This window comes from Tinamus guttatus, unplaced genomic scaffold, assembly GCF_059628265.1.
Source record: "Tinamus guttatus ecotype Peru unplaced genomic scaffold, ASM5962826v1 Tinamus_guttatus_pri_ptg000058l, whole genome shotgun sequence".
NCBI classification, from domain to species: domain Eukaryota; kingdom Metazoa; phylum Chordata; class Aves; order Tinamiformes; family Tinamidae; genus Tinamus; species Tinamus guttatus.
In genome coordinates, this window is record NW_028288592.1 from 5,834,971 (window position 1) to 5,860,898 (window position 25,928).

The window sequence follows — 25,928 nt, forward strand, 5'->3', positions numbered from 1 at the left end:
AATACATGCTAATAAATACTGATTTTTCTTCTTTTTTTTTTTTTTAATTCAACGGGAATTAAAGTTCAAGAACTTAAAAATCCCACTCTTAGGAAAGAAGATACATGACAAAACAGTCTTTGCATAGGTAGGTAATTCTTGGTAGTACTGAAAATAGGTGATACAGTCTTGCATGATACAGAACTGATAGAGAAACAGGCAAACAAAACAGCTGAATTATATGTAGCACTACAGAAACAATTTTCAGACTGAAATAGTTTGAGCCTTGGCCAAAATCAATATCGATTTCAGGTCTTTTGCACTTCAGCAAATAAACTACATGATTTAATGTAGAAATCAAAGGCACTACTTTTTCATTTATTTAAATGTTCTTTGGAAAATTCTTAAACTTTAGTCAAAATCAGTATGGATTTAGAATGTTCATTGACATTAGTCAGTTATCATTTAAGAGAAAAAACAGTGCACAGATATTTCTCCTCATTATTCTTGTATGCATTTATTATTTTTGCATTGCCATGGTATCAAAATCAATAAAATACAAAACTGAAATGAAACTCCTTCATCCAGAACCAAAATACCTGCTCAGCATTTTAATACTAAAGTATTTCTGTTAAATTGCAACAGATTCTTACTGGCATGCTCAGAATGTGGCATTCTTGGTGGTAAAGAGTGAAATTATTTCATATTTATTGTAGTATTGAAGAAATTACTCTCAGGCTCTTCTTTACCATTGCATACATGCTAATTAGTAAAATCAGTGAACATATGCATCAATGACAACTGATTTTTGTAAAATAATTTGACCCCCTGTGGAAATCTTAATTTGAAAAATCAAATTTACATGCATAGGTAATCCTTATAAGATATAGCTAATAGAATTCATTTTTATTAAGTACCACATGGTAATACTTTAATTTCCTTAGATCATTTATGTTCCTATGATGCACAATTAAGATATTGAATAGCTATTTATTTACCTTTAAATATAGACTTATTTTGTTTACATGACTGTGTTCTACTGCTTTATAGTCTGATCCTGTGTGTTGCTGAAAAGTTTTAAAAGTAAAATAACTCTGCCGTGCAAAGGCTGTGACCCCCATGACAGCAGTTATTGTATCATCATTCTGAGAAAATGGAACAGCAGTGAAATGAGACATCACTTTCTCTGAGTGAGTTCAGAGACTTTCATACATTCCACTATAAATTACCTTTTCTAATTCAAAAGTGAAAATTCACTACTGAATTAAAACATTACAATCCTTGCCTGAGAAAAAGGCTAAGTGAATGATCCATGCAGAAGTATTAGTCACAGACTGGTTCATCTCTGGAGTCCAGATCTACAACACTCTGTCGTGATCGGACTTGGAAATTACAGGTCCTAAAAACTCATTGTCATGTAAACCTGGATATGCCCAAATGATGTGTGCCTTTATTCTCAAAATTTCTTGGGCTCCTAGGACCTAAACATTGCTCAGACTACTTCAGTGTATCAGGACCTTGCACCTTAATTCCAGCTGAATGTATAAAGTTACCCTATTTACTATCAGTGTTTTATCCAGTGGAAAATTAGAGACAAGCTTTTGTATCAGATTTCTTAAGATGCAAAAATAAAGGCCACTTTTATTATAAAAGAAAGTCAGAAGAAAACTTTAGTGAAAGGTCCTAACTCCTCCCTTTGTCTATGGTGGACAGAATGCAATGGGCCACAGCTGGACAGCAGTGGGGAGCCCAGTGGCAGTGACCGGCAGTGTTGGCAGTGCCTGTGGGAACCTGACAAACACATCCTTACAAGTAATGAGTGATTTGACATAATTATTTATTTTATAATTTTGTCCTGAGGTATCACACTAGGGTTTATAGGATTTCTGGTAAACATCTTGCAGCAAATCTGACTAAACATGTGTGTAGAAATATTTGTGCTAGAAAATCAAAGTGTTAGGGAGTAAAATAAATGATTAATGTCATATCGATGTTTGTCTTGTCTCATACACTTCTTTTCTTTTAAGAAGGAGCATGGTCCTTCTGATATTATTCCATAGGAAAAGAATAAAATAAATGATTTCCATTATAAAACAAATTTCTATTGAAATACACTTTAACGACTCCAAACGAAATTAATCTTAACTTGAACTGTGACTTAGGAAGTTATGAGGGAGATATATTCCTTAGTCAAGTTGTAATGATAAAGATTTTGAGTTTTTAGCTCTGAAAATCAAGAACCTGTATTTTGCTGTTGCTATATTTTAGATATATCTCAACTGCAACTATCTAAAGACTTTTAAAAAATTGTAGTTCCTGCGATTCGCAATCTTGGGTCACATGAAAACCGGTGTAATTCAAGACATTTTGTACAAAACTTTTAGGCTTTTTTGATGTGCTTGGAACTGCATGAGTCTGGGATTCTTTCAGATTCTGAGTTTAATTATGCTGAATTCGGGAGATTGTCTTTTGTCAAGTGTGAGAGTATATTAAAGACAAGAGGTCATAACAAAACTAACAAAGTGTAACAAAGCTAGAACTAGATCAGAACTGAAAAAATATATACAGATCAGACCTCTGTAGTTCAATCATGGGTGCATGGTACAGTGACCACTCTCGCCATTTCAGCAATGGCTATCCCTCTGGCATAGTTTTTCTGGAATTCCCAAGCCATGGGTACACACCTTTTATGGGACACCCTGCAGGTCTGAATTTTCAGTTTCTTCTCAGCACGCTATTGGTGTCAGGGGCATCCCCACTGATGGGTGCATTCTCAGTTCACAGGTAAGATGACTGTGGGTCAAAGTTCACACCAAAATCTCTCCAATAAAAGGGCTTACTCCCTTTTAAATTCAGGCAGAACAATGCCAGCCCACCAGTATTTCAAGGCTGCAGGACTTTGGTCAGGACCAAGGTGCACATTAACAGGTGACCTGGTGCTCAGCCTGTTCATAGCGTTCCCTGAGTAGCAATGCACCCATTAGCAGGGCTTCTGCAGGATAGGCCTCCAAAGCGTTAAATGCCTACGGTGTGTGTCTGCAGTGGAGATGTCTATGCTGTGGGTTTGCCCTGTGCCTACTGCTTTGTCTGGATTTTTTGATCATGAAGTTATGCCTCCAGGCTGCAGCAATCCCAGAGTCTGGTGGCACCAGCTGTGGAGCACTCAGGATTTGTTGCCTCTCGGGAGCTGCTAAAGTAAATTTCACTTCTGTGGGCTGCACCACACAGAGCCCCATGCTTGCCTATGTGGTGCTTGTTGACTTCGACAGCTCATATATTTTGTCCGAAAACTTTGATACTTTTTGCTTTCAATCACTGATTAATCAGCACAGAGACTGGAATAAGGTAACCTTAAGTATATAAACATGTATCCAGATAAAAGTACAATCAAAAATAAAGATAGATATCAAACCTGAAATTATTATTCTGGATTGAGAGCCCTTGCTCCAAGTATTACTCAAAATTAAGTCCTCTGAATTCATAAATGTATTTTATCATCACAATGTTGTGCTAGAATATTAGATCATTGGATTAATGTACTACTGCAAAGTTGGATGTTGGTCCCAATTAACAAGTAGATTTATACTATCTTCTTAATGAGATTTAATGGCAATTTAACCAGACTTAATTAAACTTTGGCTTATAAATCATTTTATTGAAAAGTGCATTGAAATTTTCTGAGTTTTATGGCTTTTTAATTAAAATAAATTAAGCCAGCTTGTGGTTCAATTACTACAAACTTCCCCCTGTATTTCCAAACTATTGTCCAATATTCTAGTCAAATAATTTAGACATAGCTTAATGGAAGTCATTGGATTAAAACCTCAGACCATAAAAATCTTGTCTTTTAGCTACCCTTTGACATTTAACCAAGTGACGTTAAAAAAAAAAATAAAAAAACACCACACTGACTTAAGCTGAGTTAACTTTTGCTATAAAGATCAGTATAACAACATAGTTAATGGGGAATGTGAACTTTTGATTGTCTCTGTGTTGGTGGGCCTATATAGGTGGATATATAAAGGCAAAAAAAATGCATAATTATAAGTTGTTTTATATGAAAAAGCATTTACATTCAATGCACATCACTTCCAGCTTTAGCCAATTCATTTTATTTGCATGCATGTGCTGGCATGTGCAATTATATTACACAACTCAATGAAGCTCAAAGTCTGTTATCATCTTTAATTTCTACCTACAATCCTAATAATATATCATATAACACTTTTTAATGTTTTATTTTAATTAGCAATTTTCAAGTTATAAGGTGTTAGAGAATTAGAATGATCATCTCCATGCACTTTAGGAGAAAAAGAAAAAAAAAAAGTCAATATTCTTGTGCCAGTGTAATTTTGATATTTTAAATCTGGGAGCAATTTTGTCTCCTGTTTTGGCAGATGCATTGTCTCAGTAGTGTTACTGGATAAGTTTTAGTTCAGCTACTGAACAGTCAGTCTTTCTCCTGGTCTAAACCCAAACAAGCATTTCTAGATAAGCATTAATTTGAATTTTGAGATTCTAATGATTGAACAGAGTAAGCGTAGCAGTAAAATTATCTACTTCCCTCGGTTTATCTGTCTTTCCCTTAACATAATAATGCTGAAGTCTTGGTCTAGAGCTTCTTAACTTTGTACAGACAAACATCATCCAGTTAGTTAGTGAACATCATCCATTTAATTAACTCTACCTTTATTGCAAAATTTTACAAATAATCCTCCTTTTGTTTTCATAGTCACAGAGGAATAGCAACTATAGCTGTTTCATCTAATAATTTTTGTTTTCTTTTCCTGAAGAATTATATGAGGGTTTGAAAACGCTACTGCCCAATCTTGTGAGATTTTTTAGCTTTAATATCTGATCTTTTTCCTTTCAGTATTAATGAATATAAAATATTTTCCTTTTCCCAGGAGAATATAATGGAAGTTATGAGAAATCAAGAGTTTTTACTACTACCAGCTGAAGAACTCCATAAACTTCTGGCTAGTGATGATGTCAATGTTCCTGATGAAGAAACAATTTTCCATGCCTTAATGATGTGGGTGAAGTATGATATGCAGAGGCGATGCAGTGACCTAAGTATGCTACTTGCTTATATTAGATTACCACTGCTTCCACCACAGGTAATTTACTCTGTTTTTGGTTGTTTGTATCTTAATAAAATGAATATAATCCCTGTTATGGTAAAATTCACATGACTGCTGGGTACTCTGGATATTTAAAAACAAATTATCACCTCATTCAGAGTGACTTCAATAAATTTGAGGATTAGGGAAAGAGACTCCCAACAAGAAGTTTGATTTTGAACTTGAAAAGGTGCAAAGGCATATGCCATGACATGATAAGAAGGTTAGACTGAATAGTTCTGATGAACTGAATTATAATAGATGCTAGGTTGAATATGAACCAACCGTGCAACTAAAGAATACTGCATATTAATCCACACTAGGAAAAACTTGGTCAGCAGACTGAATGGAATAACTATTCCTGTAATACCCTGTGCCGCTGAGGCTACAATTGGAATAATATTTCCAGTCTTGGAACCCCCACAATGCAAGAAGGACACAGAGAAACTGGACAGGGTCCAGTGAAGGGCTATCAGCATGGTCAGAGATCAAAAGTATGAAACTTGTATTTTGGTGAGGTAGGGACAAAAAGCGGCCTGTAGAGAGATCTACTAGCAGCTTAAGAATACTTGAATGATAGGAGAATAGTGGAAACAATTATTTTTAGGAGCAGTACACAATATAAGAAGGAGTAAAAGCCTCAAGCTTTTAGTATAGGTGGTTTAGTTTGGATATTAGGAGAGAAAAAAATCACTCAGAAGGCAGTGTAGCACGTTAATTAGGAGCATTCATTACTTGGTTAGAAAAGGCTTGGGATTACCACATCTAGTATCGGCATTAGCTCTAATTTGAGTGGGAGGTGGAAGTTGAACCAGGTGACCTCCACAGGTCCTTTGGAGATCCCTTCTTATCAACATTTCTATATCATATGATGGAGACTTCAGCTTCTTCCTTTTTAAAGAGTTGTAAATAGCATTTTCTTTTTTTTCTGTGTAGTACCTATAAATAACCATTCTTCTGGTAGACAGCATTAAATGAAGTTAGATGACTATTGTTTATGGGAAAGATCACAGCATTGAGAATTAGTCAGTGACTAGTAATAATGCTAATGCTGCAGTAGTGCTCAGAAAGTATTTTAAAAATATTTTCAAATTAAAGTCAAGATGTAATTAAACTCTCAAAAGGAAGTTATTGAGAATAGAAAGTTGATCTTAAAAATATTATTATCAAGAGGTGATTTCTTCCCTACTAAGGTTTATGTTTAAGTGTAAATCAAATAAAACATTCCATCATTTTAATTGAACTGAAAATTAACTGAAAAACTCTCTGAAGTGGGGTCAAAATAAAAAAGACTCCAGAAGAAAAAGACTTCAGAAGAAAAAAGATTTTGGTTCCTTTCTTTTAAATCCATAAAAAAAATCATAAACTGCAAAAGTAATTAACAGATGGGATCTGAAAGTGAATGTTTGAATTTATAGATTTTGTTCTTACTACACCTAATTTTCACTTTCAAGATGTAGTTATGATACTGACACTGTTGTTAGTCTTCAAGTCATATGATATCACAATATAATTCAGAATTCAGTGGAAGAATTTAGGACCAACCAACCAACACTAATATATAAAAGGAAAGTATCATGAAGCTGAAGTTGAAACGATAGATGCTACAATGTTGCCATAAAGTTTAGCTTAATTTAGTTTAATTTGCTCCTTTGATTTGTTTGAAACTGTCTGCTAAATAAAATAAGACATTGCCTATTTTTTCATTCAAATCAACTAGAAAGACTAGTGGCTTGATAAGGATAATATTTGTGTTTTAATAGACAAGATTTAATTATTTTTATAATAGCTGTTGAAAATCTATGTGTAAACAGATCCTTTGAGGTCCAGCCAGAACAGCTAAACATGTTATCACCTGGCTCCCAACTGCCTGTCATGACACATGATGACTAACTTCTTCACTGGTCTGGGAGCAGAAAGGATCATCTGAGTCACCCCTAATCTTATGTAGGCAAAAATCTGGTAGAATATCTCCATCACAGGTGGATCTATCTCCACTTCCTGTTGAAGCTAAAGTGGTTGTCTTTGGCTTTGAGAATTTCCATTTTTGTTTCTACTGGTTTTCTGTTTGTCAGTAAGTTCCAGCAAGAACAGATAATAACCTTGGAGCGATATGGAGAAACTGGAGAGGATCCGGTGAGGGGCAATATCTTGAATTCATTTCCAATATTTATGCGCTTGCTGACAACGTGTTTAAGCATCATGTGAACTTACATTTTGGGGTTTCTGTACTCTTTCAGTCAACATGAAGTCTGAGTTCCTCTAAACCCTAAGCACCTGGTCACGTAACCAGAGCAAATCTTGTTACCTCTGAAAGTACTTGACACAAAGGTGCCCTTGAGTGCTGCAGTCATGAGAGAAGCATATAAATATGATGTTTACCATTTGTTGTTTATATTAATATATTTTAACTATGGCATTATAAGTAAAAATGTTTTGCTTTAGAATTAGTGTGGACTGAAAACTTACATCCTTTTAGTCACTGTGGACCAGAATATTAAACCCAAAGCTAAATCTATATACAAATAAGGCAAATAAATGGTATAGATGAGTTTTTTTTATCTATAGAACTGAATTTTCTTCATCTTTATGCACCAAAGCAGATTTCCTGTGTTTGAATGTCTCATGCCCTTCCTACTCAAGCTGTACGTTGAAACATGCTCTGACAAGTCAGCAGCATGTTTGGACCTCTGCGTATTTCTGTTTACTAGCACCTGTGTTAGCTGATTTACTAGGATGAAAGACTTGATTGCTTTTGCTGTCTGTACACACATAAAGACACAATGGGAAGTACCTGTTAATATGGAGGCTACAGCATGAAGTTAGAATCTATTCACTTTCTCTTGAAAAACAAAACAAAACAAAAACAAAAACACAGTTTTCTTGGTGTTTCTTCTAACATTATGAGGAAGTGCTAATGGGTTGCATCACAGAATGGTTAAGGTTGGAAGGGACCCCTAGAGATCATCTAGTCCCACCCCCCTGCTCCAGCAGGGACACCTAGAGCATGTGGCAAAGGGTGGCATCCAGGAGGGTGTTGAAGACCTCCAGAGGAGACTCCACAACTTCTCTGAGCAGCCTGTTCTAGGTCTCGGTCACCCTCATAGGAAAGAAGTTCTTCCTCACATGGAGATGGAACTTCCTATGTTTAACCCATTAACCCTTGTCCTGTCACTGGCCACCACAGAGAAGAGTTTGGCCTCATCCTCCCTACATTCACCCCTCAGGTACTTGTACATATTGATCAGATCTCTTCTCAATCTCCTCTCCTCTCCTCTCCTCTCCTCTCCGCTAAACAGGCCCAGATACACATCATACTGAGTGCATAGAATTGAATGACTAGTAAAAAATGAGGATAATAAAGATATGTTTTTATGGTTGAAATGCAAAGACATTCATGCTCAAAGATTACAGAAATTTACTTGTGAAAATAGTTAAGATAAAGGTAACTTACACTGCACCAGTATGTTCTGTTTATAATGGCTGGTTTTGTACCTGCTTGTAATATTGGATTATTGTTCAAGAAAGAAAGCTAAAAAATAGCATATGATAAAGTATAGATATTACTATTTTCCTCTTTGCAACACTTTTAATAAGACCACTTTCAAAGGCTTGCAAATGCCATCGAGGGAATAATTCATAGTGTCAGAGCATTAAAGGCATCAGTAGAATAATTCATTGTGTCTGCGTATTGAAGACACTATGGATCAGATCTAGTATAGCAAATGATGCCCAAGGCAGAAACAATCCAGTGCTTAAGTACTTAAATAACCTGTAAAGCCACTCATAAGAAAGTAACCTGATCCACCTGGCTTTGGTGCTTATTGCAATTGTGATATTATAGGGAACCTGCAGAATGCACACATTATATCTGACAGTATATGATTTTGTGTTTAATAATTTGCATGTAACACCTCAGTAGAAGTCCTTTAAATCCTAGCTTGAATAATTGCCACTGTTAGGCAACTGTGTAAATTCTTTCCACAGCTCACCTGGCATTTAGAAAAGAGATACCAATTATATGGTCATAGGTATACTGAGGTTCATTCAGTTCTGACCTTTTTAATATATATTGGATTAGAAAAAAACAATGGAGGAGCCTTTGTTCAACAAAAATCCGGGATGTTGCTATATTTCAAGCAATCCCTAACTTCTCTCTCTAGGCAATGTGACTGATTATACAAAGTGAAGTAATTCACATTTCAGCTCTCTAACCAGCTTATGCTATTAAAGAAGTCGAACTGATACGAATTTATATCTGACTAGAGTTGTAGTTTTTTTAGAGTACTTCTTGCCTCACAGTCTGCTATGGACCAGTATGGACCAGATAGCTCAGTATGTTCTACCAATCTCATCTACAACACATTTGTGAAGTTCTGTCAGTATTTTCTTGATGAAATGGATGGCACAAAGTTATGACTTGCACTTGAAAGTACTAAAGGTGTGATTCAAATTCATATCCACATATACATTTAGGCTTCTCCATGTCAGCCACTTTCCTAAGCTTCTACCAGGCAGTTAAGCTCAGGGATTAGTGCAGTTTCCAGCACAGAGGAGCCTGGTGCTATTTGAGAGGTGCCCTGGGTTATCATGCTGCCTGGTTCCCAGATGTTTGTTTTCATACAACTGGATTAAACATGTGTTTAAGCTAGATTAAACAATGTTGACCTGTATCAAAATAATATGAATTTAGGAGTGCTAGTAAGTATGACAAGATGACTATTTCTCTCACTATTGAGAAATCTGTTTTCTGAAGCATCCATTTTGTCCTTTTTACTTCTTATTGACAAAAAAGAACATGCATCATGTTCAGATGACAGAGCTAGCTTCAGATCAGTGAAGAAAAAAAAATGTACCTTTTTTCATGTATTACCTAACATTTAAAGACATTTTTACATAACCTAGAAATAATTAAAATAATAAAAAATGTGTGACAGTGTTCTCTGCAAGAAAAGATTTCTTTTGGTTTGAGGAGGCGTGTCTTGCCTTCTTGGCTATATCTTTAAAGGGTCACATTATTTAGAGTCATTATTTGGCACCTTTGTATCTTTGCTGTCCTAGGGATTGTTAGTCACTGTGTTGATTAGATGCAATTGTTGCAAAAATTGCTCTCTGCATGTGCTTATTCTACTATCCTCATTGGCAACATACTTTTAATTCCTTTCAGCAATTTTTCACTGATTAGGATACCAGCATAATAAAATTCACATCTGAAAAACATGCATATTCAATGAAACTAGTCCAGGTAAATGCAGTGGAAGTGAAGCTAATCACAATGGTGTAACCGATGTTATCTTCCAGTTCAAACTCTGATTTGTACTCATTTTTTAACACACAAATAGACCAACAATAGAACACCACGAGGGCTTACATAGCTCTCAGTAGTGAAAATGAGGCAAAACTCTCAACAAAGCTCCAGTGTCATTTAGGCAGCTACATAATATGCTAAGGCTTGCCAAAATGCTTAACATCCAGCTGCTCATGGTAATTTTAATGAAAACAGTTGAGTGCAAAGCACTTTTGAAAGTCTTTCACTGTATGTTCTTTTTTATGTTCCTAAAAGGAGTTGACCACTTTTAGAAATACGGATTCAAGTACCTTGTCAGATATCTATCTTAGATATTCTCTTAGAGCTGCTCTTGCTCTGTTTTCATTTATAAAGGCAGAAGATGGTATCAGTGGACTTGGACTGCACTGTTTATCACAAACAGTGTTGTTTTATTCTCTAGTTGTATATTTTGCTTATGAGTGGCAATAATTGTAAAAATCAAGAAGCTCTGGATTTTAAAATTGTTTTGTGTGTAGTTTATCACACACTAGTGGGCTATGTTTTGTCCTAGATAGGGTAAGGAAGAAACTGGGAAGAAAAAAAATGTATCACAGGAATAAAACAAACCACAGACTTCATTTTTTTTTTTTCAAGATCTAAGCATTGGGTAACAATATTTTCCATATGGGCCACAGGAAACCAGCAAACCATGAAGACTTTAAAATCCATCAGTGGAGCAGATTCTCGCTGCCCGTTCAGGAGCTATGATGTAGCTCCTGTATGGTGGACACACCATGAAGTCCCTGAAGCCCAAGGCACAGCCTACCCTGTGAAGATAATGAATACCCTGAAACCAGAGCTCCCTGGGTCCAAGTCCTTTGAAGTTAGACATATGAGATGTCTAAGTCTACCTATTTATGGTTTAGCACTTCTATGCCTATTTAACACAGGTAAATTTATTTTCCACTCATATTGTTTTACATAGTTCAGTGTGGAGGCACTTAAGCTCGTTTAAGATTAACTAGCATGACAGAAAATACAATGTAGTGCTGGTTTCTTTAGACTTTCTTCTCCCTTGAGTGTAGCTCTAGAATTTTTCTTATCTCTTAAGTAGTACTTTAACATTACTGCAAAATGTGCATAGAATTAACGTATTATGTAGTTTTTTTTTTTTAATTATTATTATTATTCCTCCATCAGAGAGGGAAAAAACGTCACTCTAGGAGAGATTCGTCTCACCTAACTTTATATATTTAGAATAAAAATGTCTAACATTTGAGATGATAGGCAATTATTTCAGGAAGAAAATTAGCATGATGCAAAGGAAGTTCCTTTTCTCTTTTTATGACATCCTAGGACGATAAGGTCAAATATAGAATTCTGGATCTGTATCGTTGATTACAAAGAAAGCTTGCACTTGGGTTTTGTACTTCTTATTTGTGGCCACTAATTCTGCTCATTCTTATGGGAAGTTCATACAAGTTAATCATCCTTTCTTTGAATGAATCACTGATGCAAATATTGATACAAAATTTGATCAAAAGAACTTGATCTCGTAAAAACAGCATTTTGATCTTAGCAAGCTACTTTTATCTTTATAAATGGAGGGGGAAAGTAAAAATAATAAGCCAACTTAAATACAGAAGTAGTCTTAACTCTAAAAAATTCTAGGATACAGTTTTAACCATTCTGACATTGAGGGCTGGATTTTTGGGAGAGTTGAGTGTGTCTTAAATGCATTTCATGTAATTTCATGTGTACAGATTTCTGCAGAGAGCTTTAAAGAAATATTGTGCACAACTAAGAGAACTTCTGTTAATAGCAATTAGATTTTAAATATATAAAAAATACCTGGATTTGTAAAATCACTGTAAAAGGTCACCACTGAAGGCAGATGTTGTTTCATCAGATTAGAGGGGGGGAAAAAGGCAATTCCTATTTTTCAAATTTGAAAAACATTTGAATCAGTGATACATAGGGATGACAAATAAATTAGAACTATTTTCAAAGATATACCCAGCTGTACAATTTAGATCAAGGAAAGTCAGTGTGTGCCAAAAAAGTGGACATATTCATGAAGTTACAACTAAAGTTTGAACAGTGTGATAAAAGATAATGGGGGACCACTTCTACAAAATAATATTGAAGATTTTAATAAATGGGGTCATTAAATGATAATCTTTTGGGAAGTGTTAATGTTGTGAAAATGGTTTCATCACGACAGTTTAATTACCCATCACAGATGCTACCAATGAGTATTCCCATCCCCGTGCTTAGTTTACTTAATAGAGTGGGGAAAAATAATTGGTTTCTTCATTTTTATACCATAAATGCAAACCCCCAATGGTAAGTTAAAGAAAACAAACTTCAGCTCTGTTATATTTAGTCCACTCTACACTGCTGTGGGTGACAGGGAGGACTCAAGTTTGTAACTAACTGAAATGTAGAAAGCCAGATGAATATCTCCTCTGAATATGAAATTATTTCTAATGTGTGAAGAAACAAGCTGAAATTAAAAATCAATTAAACATTAAACTCACTTCAAGTGCCAGAGACTGTAATCAAGAAAAAAAAAAAAAAAAAAAAAAACAGCCTGGTAGATGTTAGAATTCAGTTCTTAGTCACACAGTTAGACTGTTTGCAAAATATTATCTAATCATGTTGTTTGTAATGTATTATCACCTGCTTACAAACACAAATCACAGAATTACAACCTCATGAAAGTGTGCTGTCTAGCAAATAAATCTTAATGTAGGTTTCTAATGATTTGTCATATATTTCAAGGAAGAACTAGTTCAGGTTTTCTAAAGATCTTTAAGTTTTCATCTCTTCCTTCTAAGGGGGAAATATCCTCTCTCTGAATAAAGAAATTTGGGAGATTTTGTATAATCTCTTTGTCAGTCTCTTGGAGAGCAGCAATATATTATAAATAATGAGCAACAAAGACATGGACTTTCATATATTCAAACTGTGACTCTAAAGAAATTAATTAAATGTAAATAAGAAAAAAAGAATTCCAGCCAGACTGTGAATGTTCACTGAAGTAAACAATAGAAAACAAAATAAAATGAAATATACTAAACTGTAGGGAAAAAAAAATCACTGCAAATATTTTTTCATGATTTGATTTCTAAGACAGTATATTAAAATATTTTTCCTTCAAGTTCAGAAAGAAAAGCTAGATATAAACCTTAATTTCAGTCAAATGAGTAACAGAGATAATTATTTTTCAGCTGCACAATTTATTCCACTTCTAGCAAAACAAAAGGGTCTTTAACATTGCTAAAGTTCAATGGGATAATATGGGATTTAGAAATAGGCTTTACACTTTAGCTGCATACATAATCAATTTTTGAGCTTGTGATCTTTCCATTTAAAAGTCCAGAAAATATAATAACTTTTATATTTTTAAAAAAGACTAAAAAGAGTCAGTAGGAGAATTTTTAAGTGTTTTAATCTACTTCAGTTAAAATCTATTTGCATATCAAGGTCTGGATGAAGAATGACTTTATTGACATATCTTCAAAGTGCAAAATTTAAAAATTGTGGTTTATAAAAAAATAGTAGAATATATTGCTATGAAATTCATAGCTATATAATACCTGAAGTTGGCATCTTGTGCCATGCACACTTGAGTTGGTTATCTAAAAAGTTGCCCCAACTTTCTAATGAACAAAATCTGACTCGTAAAAAGTTTTAATTTATAAATTTCAAATATTATTTCAAGTGGGTTATTTGCTAGATCATAAGAAGCATCACATTTCACTTTTCTGGCTAATTTTGACAAGATTTATAGTTATATAAAAGGATAGTTTTTCTGAAACCTATTATTCCTAACTTAATCCTTCTTAGTGAGATTAGCATTTAAATTATCTTCCATAACTTTAATTTAAGCCTTTAACAATGGCTGATGAATGCGATGCCTACATGAAACGTCTTGTTCATATCAGCCATCATTTAAATCCTAGAGGAAAGACATAGATATATTCTAGGTGCAATCCTAATTGAAGCATGATCAAACATATTCACACAGAGATAGACATTTAATATGCTCTTAATTGTATTAACTCAGTATCCTGTTGTTTTTATCTATAAACTTTAATGTAGGTGAAAATATTGAAGTCTGATGTCAAGCTGTTCTTGGAAAAAAAAGAAAAAGAAATAAGAAAGCTATTTACAGTTCATTGCAGAATTGTTTAAAAAATACGTTGTCTCCAAGGTAACGAGCTCAATCACCCTATGGAAACTACAACTTCAGTGGCAACTACCAACCTGTTACTAGTTGCAGAATCTGTGTTCAGAGCAGTCAGAGAGAGGCATTTTTAAAGAAAAATATTAGGAAAATGGACTATTTCATCCAAATCTTAAGCTGAAATTTGAGAAACTAATTCATTGTATTTTTATCTAAGCAGTTCGAGATTTATTAAACATGAATAAAAATTTAAAGAAATTGTTGAACATAGCCTTCTATGATGAAATGACCGGCTGGATAGACGAGGGGAGAGCGGTGGATGTCGTCTATCTCGACTTCACCAAGGCTTTTGACACCGTCCCTCACAACATCCTCCTGGGCAAGCTCCGGAAGTGTGGGATAGATGAGTGCACAGTGAGATGGATTAGGAACTGGCTGGATGGCAGGGCTCAGAGAGTGGTGATCAGCGGTGCAGAGTCTAGTTGGAGGCCTGTGGCTAGTGGGGTCCCCCAGGGGTCAGTCCTTGGTCCAGTCCTGTTCAATTTATTCATCAATGACCTGGATGAAGGCACAGAGTGCTCCCTCAGCAAGTTTGCTGATGATACCAAACTGGGAGGAGTAGCTGATACCCCAGAGGGCTGTGCTGCCATCCAGAGGGACCTGGACAGACTGGACAACTGGGCGGTGAAAAACCTCATGCAATTCAACAAGGCCAAGTGCAAGGTCCTACACCTGGGGAGGAATAACCCCAGACACCAGTACAGGCTGGGGACCGACCTTGTGGAGAGCAGCTCTGCAGAGAAAGACCTGGGTGTCATGGTGGACGACAAGTTGACCATGAGGCAGCAGTGTGCCCTCGTGGCCAAGAAGGCCAATGGGATCCTGGGCTGCATTAAGAAGAGCGTCTCCAGCAGGTCGAGGGAGGTGATCCTGCCCCTCTACTCAGCCCTGGTGAGGCCGCATCTGGAGTACTGTGTCCAGTTCTGGGCTCCACAGTACAAGAGGGATGTGGAGCTGCTGGAGAGAGTCCAGCGCAGGGCTACAAGGATGATCAGGGGCCTGGAACATCTGCCCTATGAGGAGAGGCTGAGGGAGCTGGGCCTGTTCAGCCTGGAGAAGAGAAGGCTGAGAGGGGATCTAATCAGTGTATATAAATACCTCAAGGGAGGGAGTGCAGAGGACGGTCATGGTCTCTTTTCAGTGGTGGCCACTGATAGGACTAGAGGAAATGGCCGGAAACTGAAACATCAAAAATTCCATAGGAACTTAAGGAAAAATTTCTTAACAGTGAGGGTGACAGAGCACTGGAACAGGCTGCCCAGAGAGGTTGTGGAGTCTCCTTCTCTGGAGATCTTCAAAACCCGCTTGGATGCAGTCCTGCGCCACGTGCTTTAGGTGTCCCTGCGTATGCAGGGGGGTTGGACTAGATGATCTCTAGAGGTCCCTTCCAACCCTAAGCATTCTATGATTCTATGATTCTATGAATTCCTTTTCACAACAGGAAGTATTGTATTCAACAGAAGTAATTCAAATTATTGGTCTTATGAAAAAAATAGTAGCATTTCATGTGAAGCTTTATTCTCTTTCATATTTGTGGTGCAGCATAGTCAGAAATTGCTTGAAATAAATATATAAGGTTTTCATCGGAATAATGATGAATGAAATCAAAATCTGCAGTAATAATAGAATATACAGATACTAACTGAAGATGTCTTATAGGTAGAAAATAAAAAACATCAATTTATTCCTTTCACTGAATTATAGAACTCAAATATCAAAGAAATGGTGTAGGAATAATGAATTCCTCTTCTGCTGTCAACTTTAGACTGATAGAAAACTCTTCTAATGGGTGCTTCTTCCATAGGCACAACTGTGTTTCCTATCAACTGGAGTAGCATAAGCATGGTAAGGCTTTGAAAAAGGACTTAGATCTTATTTTAAAGATAAAGTTTTAAAACTGTATTTGTATATTTTCTAGGAATTCAAATAAACTGCATATTTGCTTTTCTTTGTTACCTGCACAAAATGCAAACATGACCTTACCCTTAGAAGTGTCTATTACTTTCTAGTGACTGTGTTTCTGAGGTCACTGACAGTAAGTAAATGTTACAAACATGTACATGGAAACACACAAATAAAAGGACAACATTGTCCGATGTAATATTTCTTTTTAACACCATTGTGTATGCAAACTTTGTGTCATTTTAACTTCAGATTTTTGTTTCATATGGTAATATGTTCCTCTGATTCAAGGTTGTCAAGAGACTTCAGATATATTTTGGCTCGAGGATGGGGCTTGTAGACTTTCTTAAACAATATATTCCACAAAAATCCACATTTCACTTACAGTAAAAGCTTTCAAGGCTTTTAAGCTTTTTGTTCTTGTATTGTAATTATTAAAACTATTAAGATAAGGCTAATCCTATGTTCCACATAATGATGGCATGTAGGTTTCTGAGGGCACAGGACTTTCTAGTCTTTTTTTAGAGGCACAAATGAACAAGAAAATGCACCTAGCTACTGGGTTATCTTTTAGTGAATTGGAATTTGCTTTCTGCCTACCATCAATTGACATATTGGAATTCACAATCCTGCATGGAGGAAGCGGGACAAGTTCAAGAGAGCTAACTTCGACCTCTTCAGTTTGCTCCTTGGAGGAATTCCCTGGGCCAGGGTCTTGAAGGAAAGAGGGTTCAGGAGAGTTGGCTAATATTCAGACACCGCTTTCTCCAAGCTCAGGATCAGTGCATTCCTACAGGAAAGAAGTCAAGCAAGGAGGGCAGGAGACCTGCGTGGATGAGTAAGGAGCTGTTGCATAAACTTAATGAGAAAAAGAGTGCATACATTAGGTGGAAGAAGGGCCAGGCCACATGGGAAGAATATAGGAACATTGTCAGAGAACGCAGGGATGCAATGAGGAAGGGCAAGGCCCGTCTGGAATTAGAGTTAGCGAGAGATGTCAGGGACAACAGGAAGGGCTTCCATAAATACATCAGTAGCAAGAAGAAGACTAGGGAAAATGTTAGTCCGCTGCTGAATGGGGAGGGTGCCTTGGTGCTAGAGGATGCAGAGTTACCAAATGCTTTCTTTGCTTCTGTCTTTACCTCTAAGGCCAGGTAAGTCGTGTTTGATGAACCTGATTGATAGCCTTCTATGATGATGTGACTGGCTGGCTGGGTGATGGGAGAGACGTGGATGTTGTCCACTTTGATTTCAGCAAGACTTTCGACACCATATCTCATAACATCCTCACAGGAAAGTTCCGGACGTGTGGACTGGATGAATGGACAGTGAAGTGGATTGAGAACTGGCTGGATGGCAGAGCCCAGAGGGTGGTCATAAATGGGGCTGAGTCTAGTTGGATGTCTGTGGCCAGTGGTATCCCACAGGGGTCAGTAATGGGCCTGGTGCTGCTCAACTTGTTCATCAATGATTTGGACATGGGCACAAGAGTGCACCTTCAGCAAGTTTGCAGATGATACCGAACTGGGAGGAGTGGACAACACTCCCAAGGGCATTCAGAGACTTAGACAGGTTGGAGAGTTGTGCAGAGATGAACCTCATGAGGTTCAACAAGGACAAATGCAGGGTCCTGCACCTGGGAAGGAATAACCCTAGGCACCAAGACAGATTAGGGTTTGACCTGCTGGAAAGCAGCTCTGCAGAGAGGGATTTGGGAGTCCTAGTTGACAACAGGTTAACCATGAGGCAGCAATGTGCCCTCGTGGCCAAGAAGGCCAATGGGATCCTGGCCTGCATCAGGAGGAGCGTTGCCAGTAGGCTGAGAGAGGGGATCTTGCCCCTCTACTCAGCTCTGTTGAAGCCACACATGGAGTATTGTGTGCAGTTCAGGGCTCCCCAGTACAAGAGGGATGAGGAGCTTCTAGAGAGGGTCCAGCGTAGGGCTGCAAAGATGATTAAGGGACTGGAGCATCTAATGAGAAAAGACTAAGCGAGCTGGGCCTGCTTAGCCTAGAAAAGACTGACAGGGGATCTGATCAATATGCACAAATACCTGAGGGGAGAATGTAGGGAGAATGGGGCCAAACTTTTCTCTGTGGTGGCCAGTGAGAGGACAACAGGTAATGGGTGTAAGTTGAAACATAGGAAGTTTAATCTCAATATGAGGAAGAACTTCTTTCCTGTAAGGGTGACCAAGCCCTGGAACAGGCTGCCCAGAGAGGTTGTGAAGTCTCCTTCCCTGGAGGAGACATCTTCCAAACCTGCCTAGATGCCACCCTGTGCCATGTACTCTAGGTGCCCCTGCTTGAGAAGGCGGGTTGGACCAGATGATCTCTAGAGGTCCCTTCCAGCCTTAACCATTCTGTACCATTCTGTGATTCCGTGATTCTCTGATATTTGAATATAGAAATAAATACTCTTCAGGCTATTGAGTAGTCAAAAAAAAAAAAACAAAAGTCTGGCCCAGATTAATACTCTTAAGGAAGCCAATGACATCAGGATCACTGTGACAATATGATAGTATTGCAGATCCAAGTATACGTGGCTTTAAATAACACTACCATTGATTTTTCTGTGATGTCAGAGTATCCCTACCACCTATCTCTGTTCGCTAGTGTTGCAGTGTCTTGCATGCTACTGCATACCCTTCTTTTCTTGGCAGTGGGACACTTTTGTTTGCATTGTCTCTTCCTAGAGCAGGATATGAAGAAAAAAGTGTGGGTATTCCCTTCCTGGGCAAATGGCACACTGGCTGAATTTCATCCTAGATGCCATAGGTTCAACAGAGGAGAAGGGGACCAGTCCCATGTCACAGACAATCTTACGTGTAGCATATGTGAGCTGTAACTTAATAGCATTCAGAGGAATTAGTCAAATCCCTACTGTTTACATTTAGAGAAGAGATGCAAATCACAGGGATAGAATTTGGGCTGGATTAGGTTTGTCAGAGAGCAGCAAGAATAGGACTGCTTCCCAAGGGAAAGAAACTGGGAGCTGATTGTACCCCTCTGGTGCAATGCCAGAGGATACAAAGAGGAAAAGCTGAGCTAGTCTGGGGATGAAAGAGGCTCAGTAAACACCCAGATCACCAGACAAGGCTATAGTGTCAATGCATGTCCTAAAACAGATTAGGAGGTAAGCCAGCATGGCAAAGTCCTCATCATGGACATAGACAGGCACCACATAGCTGCAACGAAGCTCAAGCATTGACCGAGGGCAAGCATCTGAGCATAAATGCAGCTGCTGAGCCAAAGGGCAGAAGCCAAAGTGACTCTTCTCATAGCCTTTTCTCATACACCTCTATTTGACAACTTAGTTGAGCTCACAGCTGTACGTGCAAAATGATACATTGTGCTGCCCCTGAGCTGACTTTAAACATGGGCAGCCTTTAGAGGTAGGAGGTGAGAGAGGAGGAGGCTGTGGTGAGAGAAGTTGCAGAGCCAGCTGACGCACTCAAATCCCTGAAGTGACTTTCATTTTTATGTTTTGAGCATCTTCTCAATATGAAATTCAGAAATGTGAAAATTGTGTGATATTCAGGGAGTGCTTTCACTACATATCAAAGTAAAACATAAGTTCCATAAAGGTTTTTTAAATCTTCAGTCTTACATTTTCTGTGCATATTGGCCATTGCCACCTGCTCTATCTAAGCAACAAAGAAAGCAGGAAAAACTTAATATTTAAAACAAAACAAAAAATACTCACCACTAACTCTAGAATATTTATTATGAATCTAACTGCATTACTAATGTTAGAATGATTCTACTAAGTAAATAAATAGCCAATTCTAGGAGATGAATGTCAGATTTGTCAGATCAGAATTTGTCAGATTAGAATAAGAAATGAGAATAATGTTTCTGAGCAACCAAAGAAAAATATGTGGGAGAAACATCAAATAAAACGTTTTCTATTGGTAATTTGCCCAAATTCCTGTCAGGAATTTTTAAATTCTATTTTATATCACTTGCCACTCATGTCAAAATAAATATTGTCAGAAAAATAGGTGTTCTAGCAACAGTTAAATACTCTGTCAAATATAAAGGAAAGAATTTTACTGAAGTTTGAAAATGAAAGAGATTTTTGAGAGAAGGTATATATTCATTACGTTTTTCAAAACAGAAAAAAAAATAGATAGTTAAAGCAGTTGGTGCACAGAAAGTAAAATCCCTCTGATACTTCCTGTTAGTGGCAAAAAAAAAATTGGTTCTGTGCTGACTTAATTATCACTAACTTTATTTTCCTAATACAGCATTTCCATACAGAATTTCCATTTTAGCAATTACTGTTTTATGCTAATTGCTTTAGTATGTATTATTATTTTATTAAGCTAATAAATTCCATTTGACTTTCAGGAAAGTAACATTATTTGAGAAAAAAATAGTAGAAACGAAAATGCAAACTTTGAATTCCTAGAGTCATCCTCTCAAGTTTGTATTTAAATAGCTAGGTGGGTGACAGAAATTCAGATTGTATACATAGAAGACTGAATGGCAAGCTAGTAAACTACTTTTAAGTACCCAAAATGAAAAATGGTGACTATTTTAGCAAATACATACCAGCAGCACCCTCCTCCTTTTGTGCTCCTTACACCTGAGTTTCCTTCTGGCAGTACTTGACTATTTTTCACTCTAGTTCTCAGATTGATTTTGCGTCACTGGGATGAAACATGTCAGCTCTCTGCAGTGTTGTGCTGAAGGTAATCCAGAAGTACAACTGAGAAAGGGCTTAGTGGATTTTTTTATCTGGGGGGAATAGGGTGTCCAAAGATACTAAATAACTAAGAATTCTTAGGATAGTGCCAGTATGAGAAGTTCAAGTAATGATTTGAAGCCATATAATTGCTGAAATGGTACTGATCGGTCTTTTGAGAACCAACAGCTCTATCAGATTCAAAGTGTTACAAAAAACAGAAATCTTCATTTAAATGTTAGATACATTTCTATCTTAATTAGGTATGTCAGTGGTATTTCATGCCGTGAAAGAGCAAGCTGAACAGAATTTGGTTTCCACAGATCCTTATTAACTGAATTTCCTGATCAAGTGCATCCTGATTAAATAAAAATATATTGATTATTTGCATACTTAGACAGCATAAGTCAGTTGGCTTGATATGACTTTTGGTTCATAAAAAAAAGTACCTTTAATTTGAACGTTTGTTATTCAACATATAGACTGACTTTTTTGTTTATTTGTTTGTTTCTGTTCACAAGAGTTAGTTCTTATAAGATTCAAAAATACAGTGTTTTTGCCCATGTCCTATCATAAGCAGGTGGTAGAAGGGAGGTATAAATATTTTTCTCGTAATTATTTTTCCCATTTCTCCACAAGTAGAAAGAAGGCATGGAATAATATGGGGATTAGAGGCATTAGCTTCGTGGTATTATCATAAGAAATATTTTTAAATTATTATTTTTTTAAGAAAATATATATATATATATATCCCATCCATCCCATTATTATTTTCCTTTTCAACAAGGATATCCAAGAAGATGGTGAGTGCCAAACATGAAGCGTACTGGCATTTAAAATGTGCCAGTTGTTTTCAATTCCCAAGAGACCTGGTTAAAACTAGAAATTTTGATACCTTGAAGCTGATGCTTTAGAAGTGTCAACTGGATTTTGCCCCTTTTGTCTAGAAAATCCACTGAACTTAATTGACTCAAATGATCCACAAGTTTTAGTGCTAATGATAATCCCAAGGAGGAGATCTCATAGCCTAACAATTTCAGGCATCAGTCTTCAAAAGGACAAAATAAATGACCAAAAAAACAACAACAATAAAAAAGTCAGAATCTCTTATTTCTTCTGCTAAAGTATATAGAGTTTCTCTGAACTTATATGAAAACTGAATGTAATAAAACACACAAACTTCCACTGTAATGCATAATCCTATATTTGGATCCATTTAAAGAGATTACTTTGCAGTTCAATAACAGAATCAAGCTTTCTGCAAAAAAAGTTTTGGCAACTATCCTGTGGATTACAAGTACCCAAATTAAAGACCAGTAGAAAATAAAATTGTCCTTCATCATAGAAACTCCATAACCATTATTAACACAAATCCTATAACTCATATACTTAACTTTTCTCATTGTCATGTATCTCTTGTGCACACTTAAAGGTGATATTGTAGTTTGCAGTATGCAAGACATGAAAAGCATTAAACATATTTGGAATTACTGCATTTTTTTCTTCCATTTCTGCTATAATTTTAATGTATACAAACAAAAAATAATATATGTCTGGAGGAGGAAAAAAATAATAATTTTCAAGCCTAAAAATGTAGACTCTGAATTGGACATTTCTACTCAGGAATGAAATTTTGGGGCTATACAAGATTAATTCATGGAAAAATCACCTTGAAGTAGTCAGCAAGGCAAATCAAATGCTGTGAGCTAATAGGAAAGAAAGCTGGGACTACTTGATTGTCTTGTTACTGTTGCTATTTCTACTAGTTTTCTTTATTACTACTAGTTCTTCTTACTACTACTAGCTTGCTAATTTCATCCTTAAAAAAAATAAGACAAAGGACCAATCTTATTTCTCTTAAAAGTTGGAAAAGAGAACTGTCGACAACATTCCATTGATGCCATATAGCATCCTCATTTGATGTCCAGAATGCTCAGAAAAAGAGATGCCTTCTGAATCTTTACAGTATTATTCTGAAAATCATTAAAAATAAGTCAGACTGTAGTATACAACAGAACATTTATTTCATTCAATAATTTCAATAAGAAACTTACTGTAGTCTCAAGAAATGGTGAAATAATTAATCTAAATGTTGCCTCATCAATATCAGCCAAATATTTATTTGCCTTCAATAAAGGAAAGATCACACACACACACACACACACACACAAAAGTTTTCTACAATGAAGTGATATGACATCATTTTTGTGTTCTATCAGCTTATGATATTGCTTTTCATCATTTTTGATCAATGGGCATGTCATTCACAGATACTGGCTGACCTAGAAAATCATGCACTTTTTAAGGATGACCTAGAATGCCAGAAACTTATTTTGGAAGCCATGAAATACCATCTCTTGCCTGAAAGAAGAACCCTGATGCAAAGCCCAAGAACAAAACCTAGAAAATCTACAGTTGGGACACTTTATGCTGTTGGAGGAATGGATAACAACAAAGGTATTGGAGCATATTTGTTACTTATGGTTATGTTTTACATTATTTTCTTTAAAATATTTTTTTTATTCCAAGGTTGTAGGGATCTAAGGCAATCAAGAAATGCTTCCAAGGCTTTTGGTCCAAATAAAATCTACTCATGTTTAAAGAGTAATTACATTAAACATTTTTAGAAAGGTGCTCAGCTCTAGTGGAATAGATTATGGATGCAGAGAAAGGATAAGTTAACTGCTCCCATGAAGGAAAAAAGTAAACAGGCTGTTGTTACATATATACTTATTATGTTCTTCCTTGAAGATCAGAACTTAAAAGTGAGAAGCTGGGCATCTCTTCTGCAAACTTGCTCTTTTTATTGGTAATTTCATGCATCTTTATTAATTCTTTATTAATCTTTATTAAGGTGTTTCTTATGCCTTGAATATTAGTTTGGTTTCACCTGTACATTTTCTTAAGGACCTTAAGAGGATAAGGCGACAAATTGAAATATGCCTATGACAGTCCAAGCAGATGTCTGCCTAAACCAGTCTTAAAAAAAAATTGCAGTGGTACCTCCAGGGAAGCTAGTCCAAAGCTTAACTTTTCTTATTGGCAGAAAATTATTTTAAAAGTTTGTTTTAAAATAGTTGACCTGACTCCTCCTTGCTGTGGCGGAAATATATTTTAATCCATTTTTCTATTAGGCTTTTATCCACTTTCTCTTTAGTCATCTTTATACCAGGATAAATCACATTCATTAAATCTTCTCTTGCATTTCATACATACTAATTATTTTTGCTTCTTCCAGTTAAGTCATGTCTTCCTTACCCAATGCACCAAACAAGATGCAGAGCTCCATGTGAGGGTTCTGCGGTGCTGATCTAATCTAAATGATTAATATGAACCCTGTTTCCATCCTGCAGTAGGGTATTTCATCCCATCACACTTTTCATCAAAAAATCATACTGTCATATCCTGTTTCACTTGTGATCACATTCTTTGTTGCAGAACAGTTGGCCATTTGTTTTAGATCCTGTATTTTTATAGGTGGTTGTTTCTGTCAAATTATAGCTCTTTGTACTTGACTGTATTTAGTAGCTCATGCAAGCAGTAATTGTTCCCAACATTACTAAAAGAGACAGAAAAATCTAACTGAAGTAAAGTTAATGATATCTACTACTTTTGTCCATTCATATTTTTCCTAGAACAACATGTATGTAGATGTATGTGTGTGTGTATGCTTTCACTCTGTTTTCCTTATGCTTATAAATCATTTGGATAAATATTCCTATGCCTCCCAAGAAACTGAAATTAATTCTGCAATTCTTTTTTCCGCTTTTTAAAGATAAAATAATATGTTTTCTCTTTACCATCTGGAATCTCATGAGCTCTCAAAAATAACAGTAGACTACTCAGACTTCCTCAATCTGCTCTTTTAACACCAAAGAAAAAGGCTTTCTAGCACCAGGCAATTAGAAAGCATGGAATTTATTGAAGTAATCTGCAACCTGTTATTTTCCCATTTTAAACTGAGTTGGTTGCCTGATTACAGGTGAACTGCTTTTGGTGTTATTTCTTCAGTAGTGACTACTTTTATAGAGGTGTGTTTACAGATCTTGTATTAGTTGCTTCACCAAAGCTGAGATTCTTTAGCCTTTTTAAGGCCCAATAAATTTATATTTGATTGTGGTTTCAATTAAGCTGAATAGAAATAGTTCTAATAAAAAATATCTGCTAGACAATCTACTAGAGCATATAATTCTGGAAATTTTTCCTTCTAGTTTCCAGCATGGTAAGAAAGTAGATAAAATAATATTTAAATTCAGTGAGGCTGGATATTGATTAGTAATATTAATTTGCAATACCTAATATAAAAGTATTTTTTACTGACCTCATACTTGAGAAACTGGTTCTCTTTTTATTAAAAAAAAAAAAAAAAAAAAAAAAAAAAGGAAGCTTTCATCACAGCCTCTTAGAAGAGCTAGAGAGAATTGGGTTTTCTTGATTGTTAAAAGCTCTATGGAAATTTATAGCCTCAAGCAGAGAATGCTGGAGAAGACCACTCCTCTATATGGATTCCCTGCAATATATAAATTGCAAAACTACCTAAAATTCTAGTTCGAAAAAGGGCTTTGAAGGTTAATCTACAGACTGCTTTACTGTTGTCTTTCACTGCATTACTACCTTAAAAAAAGTCTTTTGGCCATAAATATGAATCCTATGGCATCCACTTTAGCCTCTTGAAAAGCATAGAATGAAACAGTAAGAATCTTTTCTTTCTTAG

The 25,928-nt window shown here is 36.2% G+C and overlaps 1 protein-coding gene across 1 annotated transcript in view; it reads left to right on the forward strand.

The window, feature by feature from the left end:
- Positions 1-25,928, forward strand: part of KLHL1 (kelch like family member 1) — a 212,004-nt gene that overhangs the window by 112,148 nt on the left and 73,928 nt on the right. Inside the window, exons 5-6 of the mRNA XM_088540305.1 lie at positions 4,887-5,099; positions 23,485-23,671. Coding sequence (XP_088396431.1) covers positions 4,887-5,099; positions 23,485-23,671 — 400 coding nt within the window. The remainder of the gene's footprint in view (positions 1-4,886; positions 5,100-23,484; positions 23,672-25,928) is intronic.